Source organism: Neofelis nebulosa, chromosome 12, assembly GCF_028018385.1.
Source record: "Neofelis nebulosa isolate mNeoNeb1 chromosome 12, mNeoNeb1.pri, whole genome shotgun sequence".
In the NCBI taxonomy this organism is placed as follows: domain Eukaryota; kingdom Metazoa; phylum Chordata; class Mammalia; order Carnivora; family Felidae; genus Neofelis; species Neofelis nebulosa.
This window is the reverse complement of record NC_080793.1, coordinates 6450455-6465654: the sequence shown is the minus strand read 5'-3', so window position 1 is coordinate 6465654 and position 15200 is coordinate 6450455. Positions and strand designations below refer to the sequence as shown.

The following is a 15200-nucleotide window of genomic DNA, read 5'->3' as shown; positions in this document are numbered from 1 at the left end:
CTAGGGTGAGGTCGGAAAGGGTAGAGGAATTGAATGCCTGGCAGCCCGAAGGTGGGCGAGTACCTGTGTAGGCCTGGTGGTGGGAGCGGGCGCTTCTCCCCACTGGCCGGTCCCAGCCCTGAGGGCGAGGGGACGGGGCACCACCCCGGGGCTCTCCCTTCTGCCCTGCCCCACTCCGGGCCGCAGCCCGCCCCTACAGCTGCGCCCGCACCCCTTCTGCTCTCCCAGGGAGAGCTCTCGCCAGGTCCCTAGATCCCGCCGCCTCGTTCTCGCCTCTCCGGCCTTTCCAGGGTGGTTTCTGGGCACGAGGCTGGCCAGCTGTGTGGATTTCCGTCTTCTCGGGAACTGGAACTCGTCCTGTCTGGCTTCGGTGCCTGACGCTGCTGCGGTCACAACAGAGACCTGTGGCCTTGGTGCCTGATGCTGCTGCGGTCACGGCACAGACTTGTGCGCGAGAGGCGACCCTGGGGCTCCGTCGGGTCTGTTTTTGCTGGTGGAAACTAGGTCTCAAAAAAGGCTTCGTGTTTCTGGTTTGCTTAGGTTGTATTTACTGCTTCCTTGTAAATGTATCTGATGCCTGTCTTTTAATTCTTTCTTCTCTGTTTTTATAGGAATGACGTATTTAAAATTCACTGGTTGATGGCAGCCCTTCCTTTCACCAAGTCTCTTTCCCTGGTGTTCCACGCGGTATGTATTAATATTTCGGGTCATTCATGAAATGATGTGCTGTGCCTCTAATCAGGAAAAATGAGTTGGAAGGAAGGGGGGAAACAGTAGATTAAAGAAGTCCTTTTGTCACGGAGCCTCCTTTGGTACGGGAGGGACCATCACAGGGATGAGTCATTACACCCTCCCTGACCTGGCCCGAGACCTCTTCTAATACTGCCTACGTTCCCAGAGTTTTCCTAGAACGCTTCCTTGCTTCCTTGCTTTTATTCCCTTTTTTTTTTTTTTAAGTCCTTTCTTGGGATTAGAGTGCCACCTGCTGAATTGTTTCCGCGATTTTACTTTTCTAAACATCTTTCCATGTTCCTGTTTGATTTGAAGCCCAGCGTTAGCATAACTTCTTCAGGGGGAAATGATGCCCTAAATACTGAGGCGTGTGAATCGAGCTTGCACTTTGCATAGTTAGTCCAGGTGCGAACTGAAGCGATCCTGCCCGAGGGAGGAGTGCCACAGCCTGCCGGGTTTCTAGGCCTATGAGGCTCCCGCGGCTGCACCTTTGAGGGCGACAGCATCCAGACATGCGCTCTCCTGCAAGTACAAGGGTTGTCGTAGGCGTCGTGATGTGTCCACTTACAGTCTCTAGAAACGACAGTCGTTTGGATAATTTCCCATTTGGATCTAAGTTAAAAGACTCTGGGGCACCTGGGGGGCTCAGCCGGTGAAGCGTCCGACTTCAGCTCAGGTCATGATCTCATGGTTTGTGAGTTTGAGCCCCGCGTCGGACTCTGTGCTGACAGCTCGGAGCCTGGAGCCTGCTTGGTATTCTGTGTCTCCTCCTCTCTCTGCCCCTCTCCCGCTCGTGCTCTGTCTCTCTCTCTCTCTCTCTCTCTCTCTCAAAAGTAAACATTAAAAAAATTTTTAAAAATTCTTTCTGGAACCTTCTAGATGATGAATGGCAGGATCCTTGAGTCACTTTAGTATCTAAGCTGCCATTTGTGATAGAATGAAGAAATTGCTGTCAGCGTTTGTGAGTTGTGCCAGGAAGCATTTTGGGTGTGCTTCTGAAACCTGCCACTTTATTTACTTAAAAAAAAAATTTTTTTTAATGTCATTTATTTTTAAGAGAGAGAATGCAGGCACATGCCAGCTGGGAAGGGGTCAGAGAGAGAGAGGGAGAATCCCAAGAATTGCTAACAGCGCAGAGCCCGACTCGCGGCTCCGCCTTGCGAACCCGTGAGATCATAACCTGAGCTGAAAGCAAGAGTCGTTGCTGAACCGACTGAGCCCCCCGGGCGTCTCTGAAACTTGCCACCTCAATTAACATACATTGGTGGCTTTAAGTAGCTCTAAATTCACAGATTTCTTCCAAACGAAAACAGCTGAACCTAGATAATTCCACATGCCTTTTTTTTGCTGACCGGCTGACTGACGTATGGAATAAGCAGCTGGGGTAGGCAAGGGGAAGTTCTCAGCTGGGATCCCATAAAAACCTGTGGCCTTTGGGCGGTGGAGATTTTAAAGACCAGAACAGGCAGCCGTTTGCCCCCCGTGAATCCCCTGCCCCAGAAGAGGGACCTGGCCTGCGTGTTGGCGTTGAAACCTCGTGGCTGGTTTCTCATGCTTCCTGACGTTCCTGTCCTTAACCGTGGATAGACGAGTGAGGGATCAGGGCGTGAGATGGAGGGGACATCCCCCGTCGTGAGGTCCTGTGATGGCATTTCCTGTTTCACTGTGCACACGAAGACGCGTGGTAGGTGGACCTTTCTGAAAGACCCTTCTCTGGTTGCAGATCGACTATCATTACATCTCCTCCCAGGGCTTTCCGATCGAGGGTTGGGCTGTCGTGTACTACATCACTCACCTGTAAGTACGCAGAGGGACCCGCGAACCCTTGTCGCGTGAGATGATGCGCAGGAGAAGTTGGGGAGGCCGTGGGAGCAAGAGCCCTGCCCTCCCGTGGCGGCCTCTCTGGGTTCCTGCCGCGCCAGGGGTGTGTGTCACGCGGGTGGCTGTGCAGACGACAGCCCGGGGCCGCTGGCCTGCTCCCGGGAGGGGGGGATGGGGGGATGGGCTGCTCAGGTAGTGGGGTGCACAGCGAACTCGAGGCGTTTCCTGAAGTTGGCTGCCTTTCTTTTCCGAGACACGCACGCAGTCGCGAACGAGCTGTGCGGCGGAACCGGCAGAGAAGGTCTGGAGAGACCGTTGACATCTGAAATGCTTTCTTTTCCAGTTTGAAGGGGGCACTGCTGTTCATCACCATCGCGCTCATCGGCACCGGCTGGGCTTTCATTAAGCACATCCTCTCCGACAAAGACAAGAAGATCTTCATGATCGTCATCCCGCTGCAGGTAAAGGGACCCGAGTCCCGCGTGTCCTGGTGGTGTCCTGGCGCTTCTCAGGGCTCAGCTCCCGGCCTGTCCGGGAAGAGGGCGTCGGCTCACCCAGAACCGCAGCTCGGGCCCCTGGGGCTTCTCCCTCTGCCGTCTGGCCGACCCGGGCCTCGGGTCGTTGCCCCGAGAGCTGTCCGCCGTCACTCAGCTGGCGAGCGGTGTGTGGACGCCTGTGCCTTGAGTAGGGAGCTGCTGGGAAGTCCGGGAAGCTGCCGCCTGCCTTCCTGCGCCAGGCTCCCCTCTGACAGAATGGTCCTCTTAGCCTTGCCCAGGCACGTAGTGATTTTATTAACAGTGATTTTAAAACCGTGAACGATACCGGTGAGGCTTCACAAGGTAGAATACTAAGCGGACCTCAGGACAGCTGTTCATCAAGCCCTTCCTGGTTCGGGACCCTGGGCTGAGGCCAGCCTTCCCTGGTCGTGAGCCCCTGGGGACAGGAACCTTGTCGCCTGCGTAACAGTCTTATTGGAGGCAGACACTGGGCTTGGAGAACTCACGAGAAGCAGAGAGGGCCTGGCAGGGGTGCAGGACTGCTCTGCTCGACCGAGGAGCGTGCGTTTGGTGAAACTGTTCTCGGCCGCCCTCCCTGGGGAGCACGGTGTGGGTGTGGCGGGCGAGGGGAGGGCGGGCACCTCCCTGGGCCCCCAGGTCCGCCTCCTCACCCTGGTGACTGGTGCTCTGGCAGCATTTGCCCCAGAGCCACCTCCACGTTGATGACGCGGGACCTGTGTTCGCGCCAGATGAGTGGCGCAGACCAGTTGCTGTAGATTTCCCAGGAGAGACTCATCACCCGAATCGGAACGATCTGGAAGGCTGCAAGGTAGAGAAGGGCCTTGCCTAGACATTTAAGGAAAGACCCGTGGCCGGCGGAAGAGGAGCAGTGGACGCGGGTGGTCGGTTGCCGAGTGAACAGAGAGGCTGAGGATCTGTGTGGGTCTCGGCTGTGGAGCTCCCAGGGCCACCTCGCCGGCCCCGGGCCAAGTTGCAAGCGCTGCACGTGGCTTCCCCCCCCCCCCCCCCCCCCCCCCCCCGTCTCCCCGTCTCCCCCCGCCAGACTCCATCCCTCCAGGCGAATTTTGCGTCCTCACCCCACCCGAGCCGGGATGTGACGGGGCGCGGCCTTCTGGCTTTCGCACCCCCAAGGGAGCTGAACACAAGGTTACATGGCCGGCCCGTCTGAGGAAACGGCATTTAAAGAATTGAACATAGGGAAGTTAGGCATCGATAAGCACAGAGGCCAGCCTGGGAAGGCTTTGAACGGCAGCCGGAAAGCTAAGACTCTTTCTTCGTGGCCACGGGGAGCCGGTGCACAGTTCTGAGCGAGAAGGGAGAGGTGCACAAAACGTACGCGCAGACTTTGAGGGACATTTTTGGCACTTTGTGCCACACCAGGGAACGTTGTGTCGCATGTCAAGAGTGTCGGCTGAGGACGGAGGGGAGTTAGGGATTTAAGGTGAGAGAGAAAGCCTTTGTTTCCACTTTGTCTTCAGAGGTGGAGTCCCACGTGCAGGCGCGCAGGATAGAGGAAGGCCCGAATTTCAGAGTAATTTTTGCATTCGTACCAAGTAAAGTATGGCTTCTGCGACCATGTCACTAAAAGCTCCTAGACAGGAAGACCTTACTTTGAGATGTCCCGAATAGCAGCGTGGCAGATTTTGCACTCTTTGTCAAAGTGTGCAGGGTGACCTTTACGGCAGGCGAGCACAGTGTTTGGGACGGAGGACTTGTGATCTGTGCATCCACACCTACCGGAAATCCCCCAGAGAGCATCTCCTAGGTTCTGCAGAGTACTGCCGTCCCAGTGTAGCCAGGCCCTGGGGCCTCTCGCAGCGCACTCGTGCCGGGACTGAACCCCCAGGGCCAAGTGGAGCGGGACGCGGTTGCCAGTGCACCTCAGGGGGAAGAACTGAGCCATGTCCCATGTGGAGGGGACCTGGGTGGGGTTACTTGTAAGGAAGAGCAGCGTGGCCTCTCAGGCACCGGGCCCAAACCTGCCATTCTCGTCGCCCTGGTCTCTGATAACACCCTCTGGTACTTAAAAGCCTGTCTCTGAGAAGCGGCAGCGGCTGCCCTGGGAGAACCCGGGCCTGAGGAAACTGGGCGTCGTGGCTGAGTGCGGTGCCACCGTTCAGGCCACCGCCTGGCCCTGCTCAGGGGGCCTGAAAAGCAAAGCAGAGGGTCCCAGTGGTCTGTGCTGCGTCACAAATTCCCCCCAAACACGGTGGCAATAAGCATGTATTCTCTTCGCGTTCGGTGGGGGTCAGGAACCGAGGCGTGGCGGGTCCGACGGGGGCCCTCGCGCAACAAGTGAGACCGTGGCTGGGGTCACCTCAGTCTTCACCTGCCTCTCCTGGGTCGGGAAGACTCGATGAGGCGGGGCGAGAACAGCAGGGGCTCCTCCGCCTTTTTTCCTCTGCCTGGTCTCTCCACGTTGCCAGCCTCCGGGTTGCCAGAGACAGACTTCCCCCGAGAGGCCCAGCCAGAGGCGGCGTCCTTTGTGCGACCTACCTCGGAAATCACATGGCCTCACTCGCGCCTGACTGTCGCTCAGGGCAGTCGCACGCTCAGCAGGAGGGCACAGACACCGCTCCTGGATGGGAGAGTGGAGTGTTCTGAAAAGCATGTGGCCCTGGAGGGAATGCCGTGGCCGTGGTTGGGGGCCCGCCAGCCCGAGTGCCCACCCCCCTTGGGGCCGCTGTTGGTGGAGGCCTGCCCTTGCCTTAGGGCCTCAGCGACTTCTCGTGTCCGTAGGTTCTGGCAAACGTGGCCTACATCATCATAGAGTCCACCGAGGAGGGCACGACGGAGTATGGCCTGTGGAAGGATTCTCTGTTTCTGGTAGACCTGCTGTGCTGTGGGGCCATCCTCTTCCCCGTGGTGTGGTGAGTACCCGCAGGAAGGGGGGGGGGCCGCGGTGCACCCCGAGGCTCGTGCATCGGCCAAGTCCAGACCCCCGGATCAGCCGTTCCCAAACCAGTCCGAATCACACGGGGCATCGGTTTAACAAATGAGCTTCCTGGGTCCTCAGGCGGACCTGAATCCGCCTCCAGGAGCAGGAGCCTGGAGTTCGGGTGTTGATCTTGTCCCTCCGTGGAATCCGATACAGCTGATCTGGCACCTTGGCTTTTAGCACAGCTTAGATCATAGAGAAGGGTCTGGAAATGAGAACTCAGGGGCGACATAACGGCAGCACGAATTTGGAGGGAGGAGAGTTGAAGAAATCCTGTAAACAGCTTTCTTGCCAGGTAGGCGGAAGGTGAGGAAGTGCGTTGACATAAACCAGCGAGAGTTCCCAACGTGTTCTCATGTCAGAGGTCTTCAGAATGGCGGGCTTCAGACGCGCGTGTTGTGCTTTGATTATGTGTGAAGAAATGTTAGTGCCAGTGGCTGGTGAGAGAAGATATCCTCATTAAATCTTAATGCCACGTGAAGGAAATTACCGGTTCAGTAGGAAGCAAGGAGAGGAAAAAAGGCTAGCAAAAATTAAACACCCTTACAGTGATCTAGGTCCGTGGCTGTTTGAAAGCGGTTACTCCTTTTGGAATAAAGTCTTAAAAAGTGGACTTACCTGTGTTGTGTTAAAGGTAAAGTGGTCCACGCTGCAGTAAACTCCTATTTTTCTTTTTTTTTTTTTAATTTTTTTTCAACGTTTTTTATTTATTTTGGGACAGAGAGAGACAGAGCATGAACGGGGGAGGGGCAGAGAGAGAGGGAGACACAGAATCGGAAGCAGGCTCCAGGCTCTGAGCGGTCAGCACAGAGCCTGACGTGGGGCTCGAACTCTCGGACCGCGAGATCGTGACCTGGCTGAAGTCGGACGCCTAACCGACTGCGCCACCCAGGCGCCCCTAAACTCCTATTTTTCAAGATCCTGGGGCTTATCAGCTTATTCTGTCACTCCGATTACTTAGAATATGGTACCAGCAGAGGGTCATCCTCATTCCAGCCGGTCAGACTCACTCTTGACCCTTATTCCATCGTACGTGACACGTTGTGCCTACATCAGTGTAGCCGGCAGCTTCCAGAAGATGGGGGGGGGTCTCCCCGATCTCCCCCACCTCCCTGCGTCGTGCCCGGGACCAGGTAGCCCAGGCATCCGTAGCGGGATGACCAGCACCGTCTTCGGGTAGAAAGAAGCGTCTTTCTGTCCGGAACAGAGTGCAAGCCCTCCTCTTCGTCTGCCGCCTTCGGCAGAAAGAAAGGACCTGGAGGTTTGGGAAGACGCAGGGGAGCGATAGGGCTGCGGGTGGTCATTTCCCTCGCCTCCTTCGTTGTGGCGCGAAGGGGCAGATGTCACACGGCGATACTCTCGAGAGTGCGTCTTCTGCAAGTTGCCGTAAAACGAAAAGCGTCGAGCACTAGAGGTAGCTTCAGGAGCGGCACCGATGACTTGGGGGCCGGCTTTGTGCTGGCTCACTTTTGAGTGGTGTGCCATTCAGATCTCCCAGGTGGGCAGGTGAGGGGGCGGGCGCGGGGCTCTCGGGAGAAAGCCCTCAGCCGGGGTCAGGTGGAGGGTGGGTGGCCCCATCTGTGAGCCCCCACCGCCCGCCTCTCCCCCCAGGCCGTCCTCATCCTTTGGAGACAGACCTTCCCGTAGCGCCTTTAATAATGTTCGTGTTCCCGTCTGAACAGCGATGATGGTGATTAGTTACCTGGCACATCGCAGCAAGAGAAGAGGCTCCCTGGAGGCTGCCACTTGGCAGCAGAATTCCAGACAGTGAAATACTGAGTTTGCGGGAAGCCATGTGCTCACAGGCTCCTAGACCTAGACCTAGACCTGAGAAATCAGCCTCCGGCCTCCGTGTGCGGGGGTCCGTGTTCTGTGGGCAGCGGGTGCGCTCCAGTGCGGTGTCAGGGAGTGGGGGTAGCTGGGGAAGTGAGAGATTTTAGGTGGAGAGAGAGGTCAAGAGCGTCGAAATGATCGCATTTTGCTTTTTCTCCTCACACCCAGGCCCCTGGCAGACCTTTCTCAGCCATTAGAGGGCGTCCTTAACGCTCGGGCTCGAGTACCGTACGCGGCCAGGTGCTGGGTGGAGAGGTCACGTTGATTCGGGAGAGCGCTCCGAAACCGTCTAGTCCAGCCCGTCAGCTCATGACTGAGGAATTCAGGGCCTTGAGTTACTAGTGTTGGAAACACAGAAGAGTGCGGATTGGTGTGAGCTAACCTTTTGTTCTCCACATGTTCATTTTTAGGTCAATCAGGCATTTACAAGAAGCGTCAGCCACAGATGGAAAAGGCAAGTTTCCTTGTGCCCCTTTGTGCTGCTGGGCCTTCCCTGAAGCCCCTGCCCGGGCGCTCCCGGGAGGCGGAGGGGCCGCTGTCTCTTGGGGAGGAGTCTGGGGGAGCCCCGGGGGCTTTATGAGAGCAGCCGTTGGCGGGGGGGGTTGTTTGCTGGAGAGGCAGGTGGTGAACGTTGCGGAGGTCAGTTGTGTAAGGAGGCGTGGGGGCGATTGCTGCTTGCTGAGATGATTCATTGCGTTTCCACGTGTGAATGTGGTTTTCACCTTTTCCGAACTGAGTCAGGAAGAGAAAATCTCGTCTGGGAAGGACCGGATAGCACTTCGCTGTGAGAACAGGAGGTATGATGGATTGGGGATGGCTCTGTGTAAAGCACCCCTTCCTGCTGATTTAACGCGCTTTCAAAATAGACGTGTCGGTATTAATTTAAAAGGAGGCCGATGCCAGAGAGAAGCTCTGAAGCTCTCTGGCTTTTAAACGGCTGTGCCATCAGAGCCTTCTGTAGCTCCTCGCTTTTCCAACCGAGCCTCCTAAGGAAAGAAGCCACAAAGAAAATGTTTTGTGTGGTTCTGCGCGTATGTGAATAGTACCCGGCCACAGGCCGCTGTGGTGTAAAGGGGGAACCTCAGGCCACGGGGACCACGGAGCAGTGCTTTCTCTGCTCTGAGCTGCCTCCGGGTCTGGGAAATCGTGTTCTTGAAGGCAGATCATTCCTTTGGTGGCGTTCGTGAAGTTTTGTCGCCGATCTGTGTTTCTTTTATTATAAAAATAACGTGGATGCATCTCAGGAAAATTGGAAATCAAGTGATAGGTACAAATCTTATTTCATACTTGCCATAAAATTAATACCGTGTTATTTTCTTTAAGTTGAACTAGACCCGATTTCAGGGCTTCAGCCCCGGGTCCAGAGAGATCCCGGGTTCTTCTGTGGAGCACGGCCCCCAGGGCATCTGTGGCTCCTGCAGTTTGGGCCCACAGTGGTTGCTGGGGAGACTCCCGCCATCCGGCCCGCGTAGCGCTCTGGCTCTGGGCGGCCTGGCGTGTGGGGGTCCTGCCTCGGCTGGGAGCCCCAGTCAGTGCGGAGTCCAGCCTCCCCAGGCCCGCCCGGCCTCTCAGTGGGTGCAGGCTCCACTCGCAGAACATGCCAGCTCGTGTTTTCTTTCTAGGCCCGGGAAGTAGCTCTGATTTTCTCCCCTTTTTTCTTCAGAGGAACTGGGTTCCCTTCTCCCTCTGGGACAGATTCTTGCTAGTGAGTTTCAGCTTGAACTTTGCCTAAATGTGTCGCTTTCAGCCTGACTGCAGCGCCTTGCCCTGAGCCAAGGAGCTCAGAGAGCGCTCTGCCTTCTTGGAGTGGGGGAAAGGGAAATTACAGAGAACAAAGCACAAACTAGAATCTTCCTAAAGCGCCCGCCGTAGACGGAAAAACCCAAAGTAGAAAATGAAAACTCACCTTCTGGGAATAACTGTTGTTTGGGGATAGCCTTGTCTTTTTCTCCTTTTTCTGTGCCTGTCATAGCAAAAGGTGGCTTTGTTATTATTTTTATAACAGCAAATTGGTCGTTCTCTTCTTTTTAACACATTGAGGGCACCTGGCTGGCTTGGTCTGCGGGGAAGCGACTCCTGATCCCAGGGTTGTGGGTTCGTACCCCACATCAGGTTGTGGGCAGTACTCAGAATTTTTTTTTATACACTGAGATGAGACATTCTACTTTTTCATCTTGATGCCTTTCAGTATTTCTGAATTTGTTTTTCTTACTCCTTGGCTGAAATATGTAAAAATTCCAAGGGTGATGTCTTTTCGGTTGATGAGTTTTGTTAATACTTTTCTTCCTAGTCTCGCCTTTTCCCCTTGTGGGTTCCTCTGGCCCTTCCTCACCAGCTCCCTTCCCCCCACCCCCCCCCCCCCATCATCCTGCATCATCCTGATCCCTCCAACTGCCTCTCTGCCTTCTGCGCCCAGCTCTTACCCCCAGTTTGGGGGTAACCGTGGTAATGAATTGCATCTGTGACCGTTTATTCCCCGAGCTCTTCATCAGATATTTTGCCTGGGGTGGATAGCACAGCAGGTGACGCCCAAGATGGGGTTGGAATTGTCCCCAAGGAAGCATCTGTAGTAAAGGGAAACCATCGAACTGGAATGCTCTCGTCATCGCCTGGTTCACACGCAGTTTCTTGTTTTTTCCACCAGGTGACAGCATGGGACCTCTTCAGCAGAGAGCGGTCCCATGAGCACACCAGGGCTCTCCTTCTTGGGATGACAGACTGTTGAGAAAGCACCCATTTCTCATCAGCAAACATCACAAACCCTTTGAGGGGGGACAGAGTAGGTTAGATGGGGGGGGTGCCTTGATCCACGTTCTTTCCCGGAGTTGATCTGTAGGCCGTGGCTGCTTTTTTGGCTAATCTGCAATTGTGTATTTCATTCAGTACTTTGAGAAATGGTTACACCTGTAACAGTTCTGGAGTCAAGGCGGCCACGTTCCCACGGTGAAGTCCCCCCTGCAGAGAACTCTCAGGAATAGCACCCCCCCCCCCACCCCTCCCTGGCACGCCGCCCAGGTGTGACTGCAGAGCAGGCCAGGTCAGAGCGGGGCAGAAGCTGGAGTGGGGACACGGGCCACCGCCCGACCGCAGCTTCCCGGGTGCTCTGAGTGACCCCCCGTGCTCCTCAGTCTGCCCTTCTGAGATCTAGCCCGTCCCAGAGGCAGCTGGCAAAGTGAAGGCCACGGGCAGTAATGTCTCCTGCTAGATTTGGAAGCATTTTTGCTGGATGGAGGCTGAGGCTCCGGGTCCTGTTTATAGGCTCGTTAGGCCATTGACTCAGCACACAACCTTGACAGTGACTTGGGCGTAAGACTGTCCGAGTAAGTGCAGTTCGGGCCGACTTCGGCGGGGGGAGCGCTGCGTGTGGGCCAGTGGGTGGCTTTCGGAGTGCTTGTTTGGGTGGTGGTTACTTCTTCGTCTCTGGAGTCCTCCTGACTGAACCGGGGGGGGGGAAGCGTTAAGGATGCAGTCGCCCGCTGGCCTTCAGCTGTGTCTTTGTCTCCTCTGTCACACGCTGGTGCTTCTCTCCACTCCCGTGTCATTTAGAGCCACTGCCGCGCTGCTGCGCTCCCCGAGAGGAAGCTTAATTGAGTCGCACGCAGACACCCGAGCTCGGGTTCTACTGTGTTCTGCCTGCCAACATTGACTGGCTGTCACTGCCCTTGAGCCTGGACCTGCTTCCTTCTTTCTCCAGCGTCCTTCCCTTAGGGGACTGGCCTGGGGGTAGATGTTGTTCACTGAATTAACAGTCTCTGCTGCTACTGCTCTTATCCGCACCCCTCCCCCCCCCACCCCAGGTTTCTAAGGAAGATTCAGAGGAAGTTTTCTGAGGCCTCTGGGCTTTTATGTGAGCTTCAGAGGCCTTTAAACAAATGGTGATGGGCTAGCTGTAGGGCTTGTAGAGGAATGGCTTCATCCTGAGCTGCTGCCATGTTCGGGAAGTTGCTGTGACCGTGGGAAGTGTTTTTCAGGGCAGCCGTCCTCAAGAGGGCCCTCAGGGTCAAAACAGTTTTCATCACTGGACGCGGTCATCCTTTTTTGCTGTCGATGTTTGCACTTGATGGTACAGGAGGGACGGTGGGTGAGACAGCTGGTGCCTTAGCGCGACTCAAGGCGGTAGCACAGGACTGTGTTAGTGGCCGTTGCTCTCGGCATCAGTGCTGCTCGCAGGGGGTGGGAGAGGCTCGTTCCACTTAAGAGCGGCCTCGATGAAATAGTAAAAACGACTGGTGTTATTAAACCTCAACCCTTAGGGACGCCTTGGTTCAGTCGGTTGAGCATCCAACTCTTGATTTTGGCTCAGGTCATGATCCCAGGGTCATGGGATCAAGACCCACATTGGGCTCCACAGGAGTGCGGAGCCTGCTTAAGAAAGGTTCTCTCCCTGCGGCGCCTGGGTGGCTCAGTCGGTGAAGCGGCCGACTTCGGCTCAGGTCATGGTCTCGCGGTCTGTGAGTTCGAGCCCCGCGTCGGGCTCTGTGCTGACAACTTGGAGCCTGGAGCCTGGTTCAGATTCTGTGTCTCCCTCTCTCTCTGACCCTCCCCAATTCGTGCTCTGTCTCTTTCTGTCTCAAAAATAAATAAAGGTTTAAAAAAAATTTTTTTTTTTTTAAAAAGAAGCTACTACTTGTCAAGTTTTCATGTGGAATCAAAGACTATTCACAGTTATCTGGAAAGGCCCACGTCTGCACAAGGCCGTATTTTCTTCACACACTTCAACCAAAACAGCTCTTGGACAGCACATTGACTGCAGAAGCAAATACCAGAGTCCAGCTGTGTTCCATTAAGCCAGACCCTAAAGAGATTTACAAAAACAGAACACGGTTCCACTCTCCTCGTAAATTGTTTTTGAGTGAGTTATTTTTTATTAAAAAGATATTTAATATGAGGGGCGCCTGGGTGGCGCCGTCGGTTAAGCGTCCGACTTCAGCCAGGTCACGATCTCGCGGTCCGTGAGTTCGAGCCCCGCGTCAGGCTCTGGGCTGACGGCTCAGAGCCTGGAGCCTGTTTCTGATTCTGTGTCTCCCTCTCTCTCTGCCCCTCCCCCGTTCATGCTCTGTCTCTCTCTGTCCCAAAAATAAATAAAAAACGTTGAAAAAAAAAAAAAAAAAAGATATTTAATATGAACATGTAGTGGATTCCTTCTTTCGCTTTTGCATCGATTATGAAATACTTCCGAAATTTGTTTCATTTTCTAATTTGGTGAATAATGACAGACGTTACCAAAAACAAACGTTCTTTGAGGTCCTCAATAATTTTTAAAAGCGTGAAGGAACCCTGAGGTCAAAAGTTTGAGAACCGTGTGTTAGAGATGAGGCTTGTTGAATCTCTCGTCACGACAGTCACGACCGAAAAGTCTGCCTGGTTCTTTTTTCCTGTGCCTACAGAGTTTATTTCAGGCATGGCCAGATTCTTCGTTCTGGGCCTCTTGTGCCAAAAAAAAAAAAAAAAAAAAAGTTTTGTGTTCATGTAAACAGACCTAATGAAAAACCCATTGGTGAGAAAGGAAGAATTCCCCTCGCCTGTTTTTGTAAATAAAGTTTTATTGGAATGCCCCGTGCCCACTTGTGGAAGCATCGCCCGTGGCCGCTCCCTGTGCTTCAGTGGCAGGGTTGAGTGGTTGGGGCAGAGATCATCTGGCCCACGAGGGTGCTCTCCAGCCCTCTGCAGGAAAAGTTGGCCATCTCCTGGCTGTTGTGGACATTGAAGAGACACCATTTTTAAAAATCCTAGGTGTAATACGATGACGTTGATACACTGACTGCTCACCCTTTACTGGGTGCTGTGAGAGCTATAGAGCTCGCAGAGGTCTAAGAAATTACTGTTTTTAAGTATTTACCAAACTCCGTCTTTGTGTCCAGAACGGTGTTCTTTGTTACTTGGGGCAGTAGGTTTTGCATCATTATCCACTGTGATCTTTTACCTTATTACTCTGATGGGAATCTGTGCTTTTCTTTAACAAGATGGCTTTTAACATCAATCACCCTCAGTTCACCAGCAGGGCTTTGGGTTAGACGTTTCGGCCTGGGCTGATGTTTACGAGCACTGTCTTCCCTGACTGCTTTGACCCGGTTCCTGGTTATAACTTCAGGTGCGTCCGATCTTTATTTACATTTTCCAAGCAGAAACCAAGGTGCCCTGTGGCCCACTGATGCTCCAGGCAGTGACGATTACTATTAGGTTAGACCTGGGGACCCTAGGTCAGAAGCCCTAGGCTGAGGAAGGAGGTCGGGAGAAAGGGGAACTTCCCAGCTGCACTGTGATCTCCCTTCCCCAGCATGCGGGGACGGCTCTAGGACCGGGTGCAGCCTGGGAAGGAAGGAGTTCCCCTGGAATTACACTATGCTGTTGTCCGCACTGCTGTTGAGGACGGCATGGGGATTACCCCCCCTCCGGAGCACTCTTTCAAGATGATAAGAGTGGAGAGGCAGAAAAAAATGAGACGTCCTTTATCTGGTTGCTCCGAAGTTTCATCCTTCCCTTTGTCCCTGGGTACGTAGCTAGAACATAAGCTCGTAATCGTCTCCTGTCCCCGAAGCTGCAGCAAGAGTGTACCGTAAGCAAGTCTTCTGCTCCAGGAAGGCGCCTTGCTGGCAGGCGGAGAGCGCTCTCTCTCTGGCTGGTGTGGTGCAGGGGCTTAGAGAGCTCATGCATCTCAGGAGTGAAATAAAATCAGATAAAAACAGAGAGGGAGGCAAGCCGTAAGAGACTCTTGACTATAGAGAACAAACGGGGGGTTGCTGGAGGGAAGGTGCACAGGGGGATGGGCTAAATGGGTGATGGGGATTAAGGAGGCTCCTTGTTGGGATGGATGAGCGCTGGGTGGTATATGTAAGTGATGAATCACTAAATTCTACTCCAGAAACCAAAAAGAGAAGGAGAGGGGGAGGGAGAGAGGGAGGGAAGCTTGTGCATCTCCTAGGGCACGAGGTAGGGCGGCATTCTGTCCTGCACTCAGGGCCACCTTAGGTCACGTATGTGTGTGGCCAGCCATCTAATTGGCATGTTTTTCACGGGGCATTTGTGAGTGCGTCACAGGAGGGGGTGTGTGGTCGCCAGAAACTTGGTGAGATTTTGTGCCTGTGTGCATTTACCCAGGCAGAGGGTTCATGGCCTTCAGCAAATTCTCAAAGCTGTCTGTGACCCTAGAAAGGCTAAAACCACACCTAAATAGACTATTAGGAAGAAATAAAGAGAGAGAGAAAGGATCTGATTAGACTGGCTTAATGCAATGATTTTTCATTTCTTTTAATCACCAGATTCCCTCTCTTCATTACTTTCCCCTCACAGATCACCCCAGATCACCCCTTTAATGTCATCAACATCACAGCTTCAGCTCAACATTTCAAAAGAATCAA

At 54.2% G+C, this 15200-nt stretch overlaps 1 protein-coding gene across 3 annotated transcripts in view; it reads left to right on the top strand.

Moving 5' to 3' along the window:
- GPR107 (G protein-coupled receptor 107) overlaps positions 1–15200 on the top strand; it is a 70700-nt gene that overhangs the window by 36115 nt on the left and 19385 nt on the right. For 2 of the 3 annotated variants that reach the window (XM_058693815.1, XM_058693814.1), the window contains exons 10-14: positions 612–687; positions 2456–2529; positions 2897–3014; positions 5811–5941; positions 8253–8296. In XM_058693815.1, coding sequence (XP_058549798.1) covers positions 612–687; positions 2456–2529; positions 2897–3014; positions 5811–5941; positions 8253–8296 — 443 coding nt within the window. Of the gene's footprint in view, positions 1–611; positions 688–2455; positions 2530–2896; positions 3015–5810; positions 5942–8252; positions 8297–10486; positions 10519–15200 lie in introns of all 3 variants that reach the window. The other variant, XM_058693816.1, reaches the window with a different exon arrangement.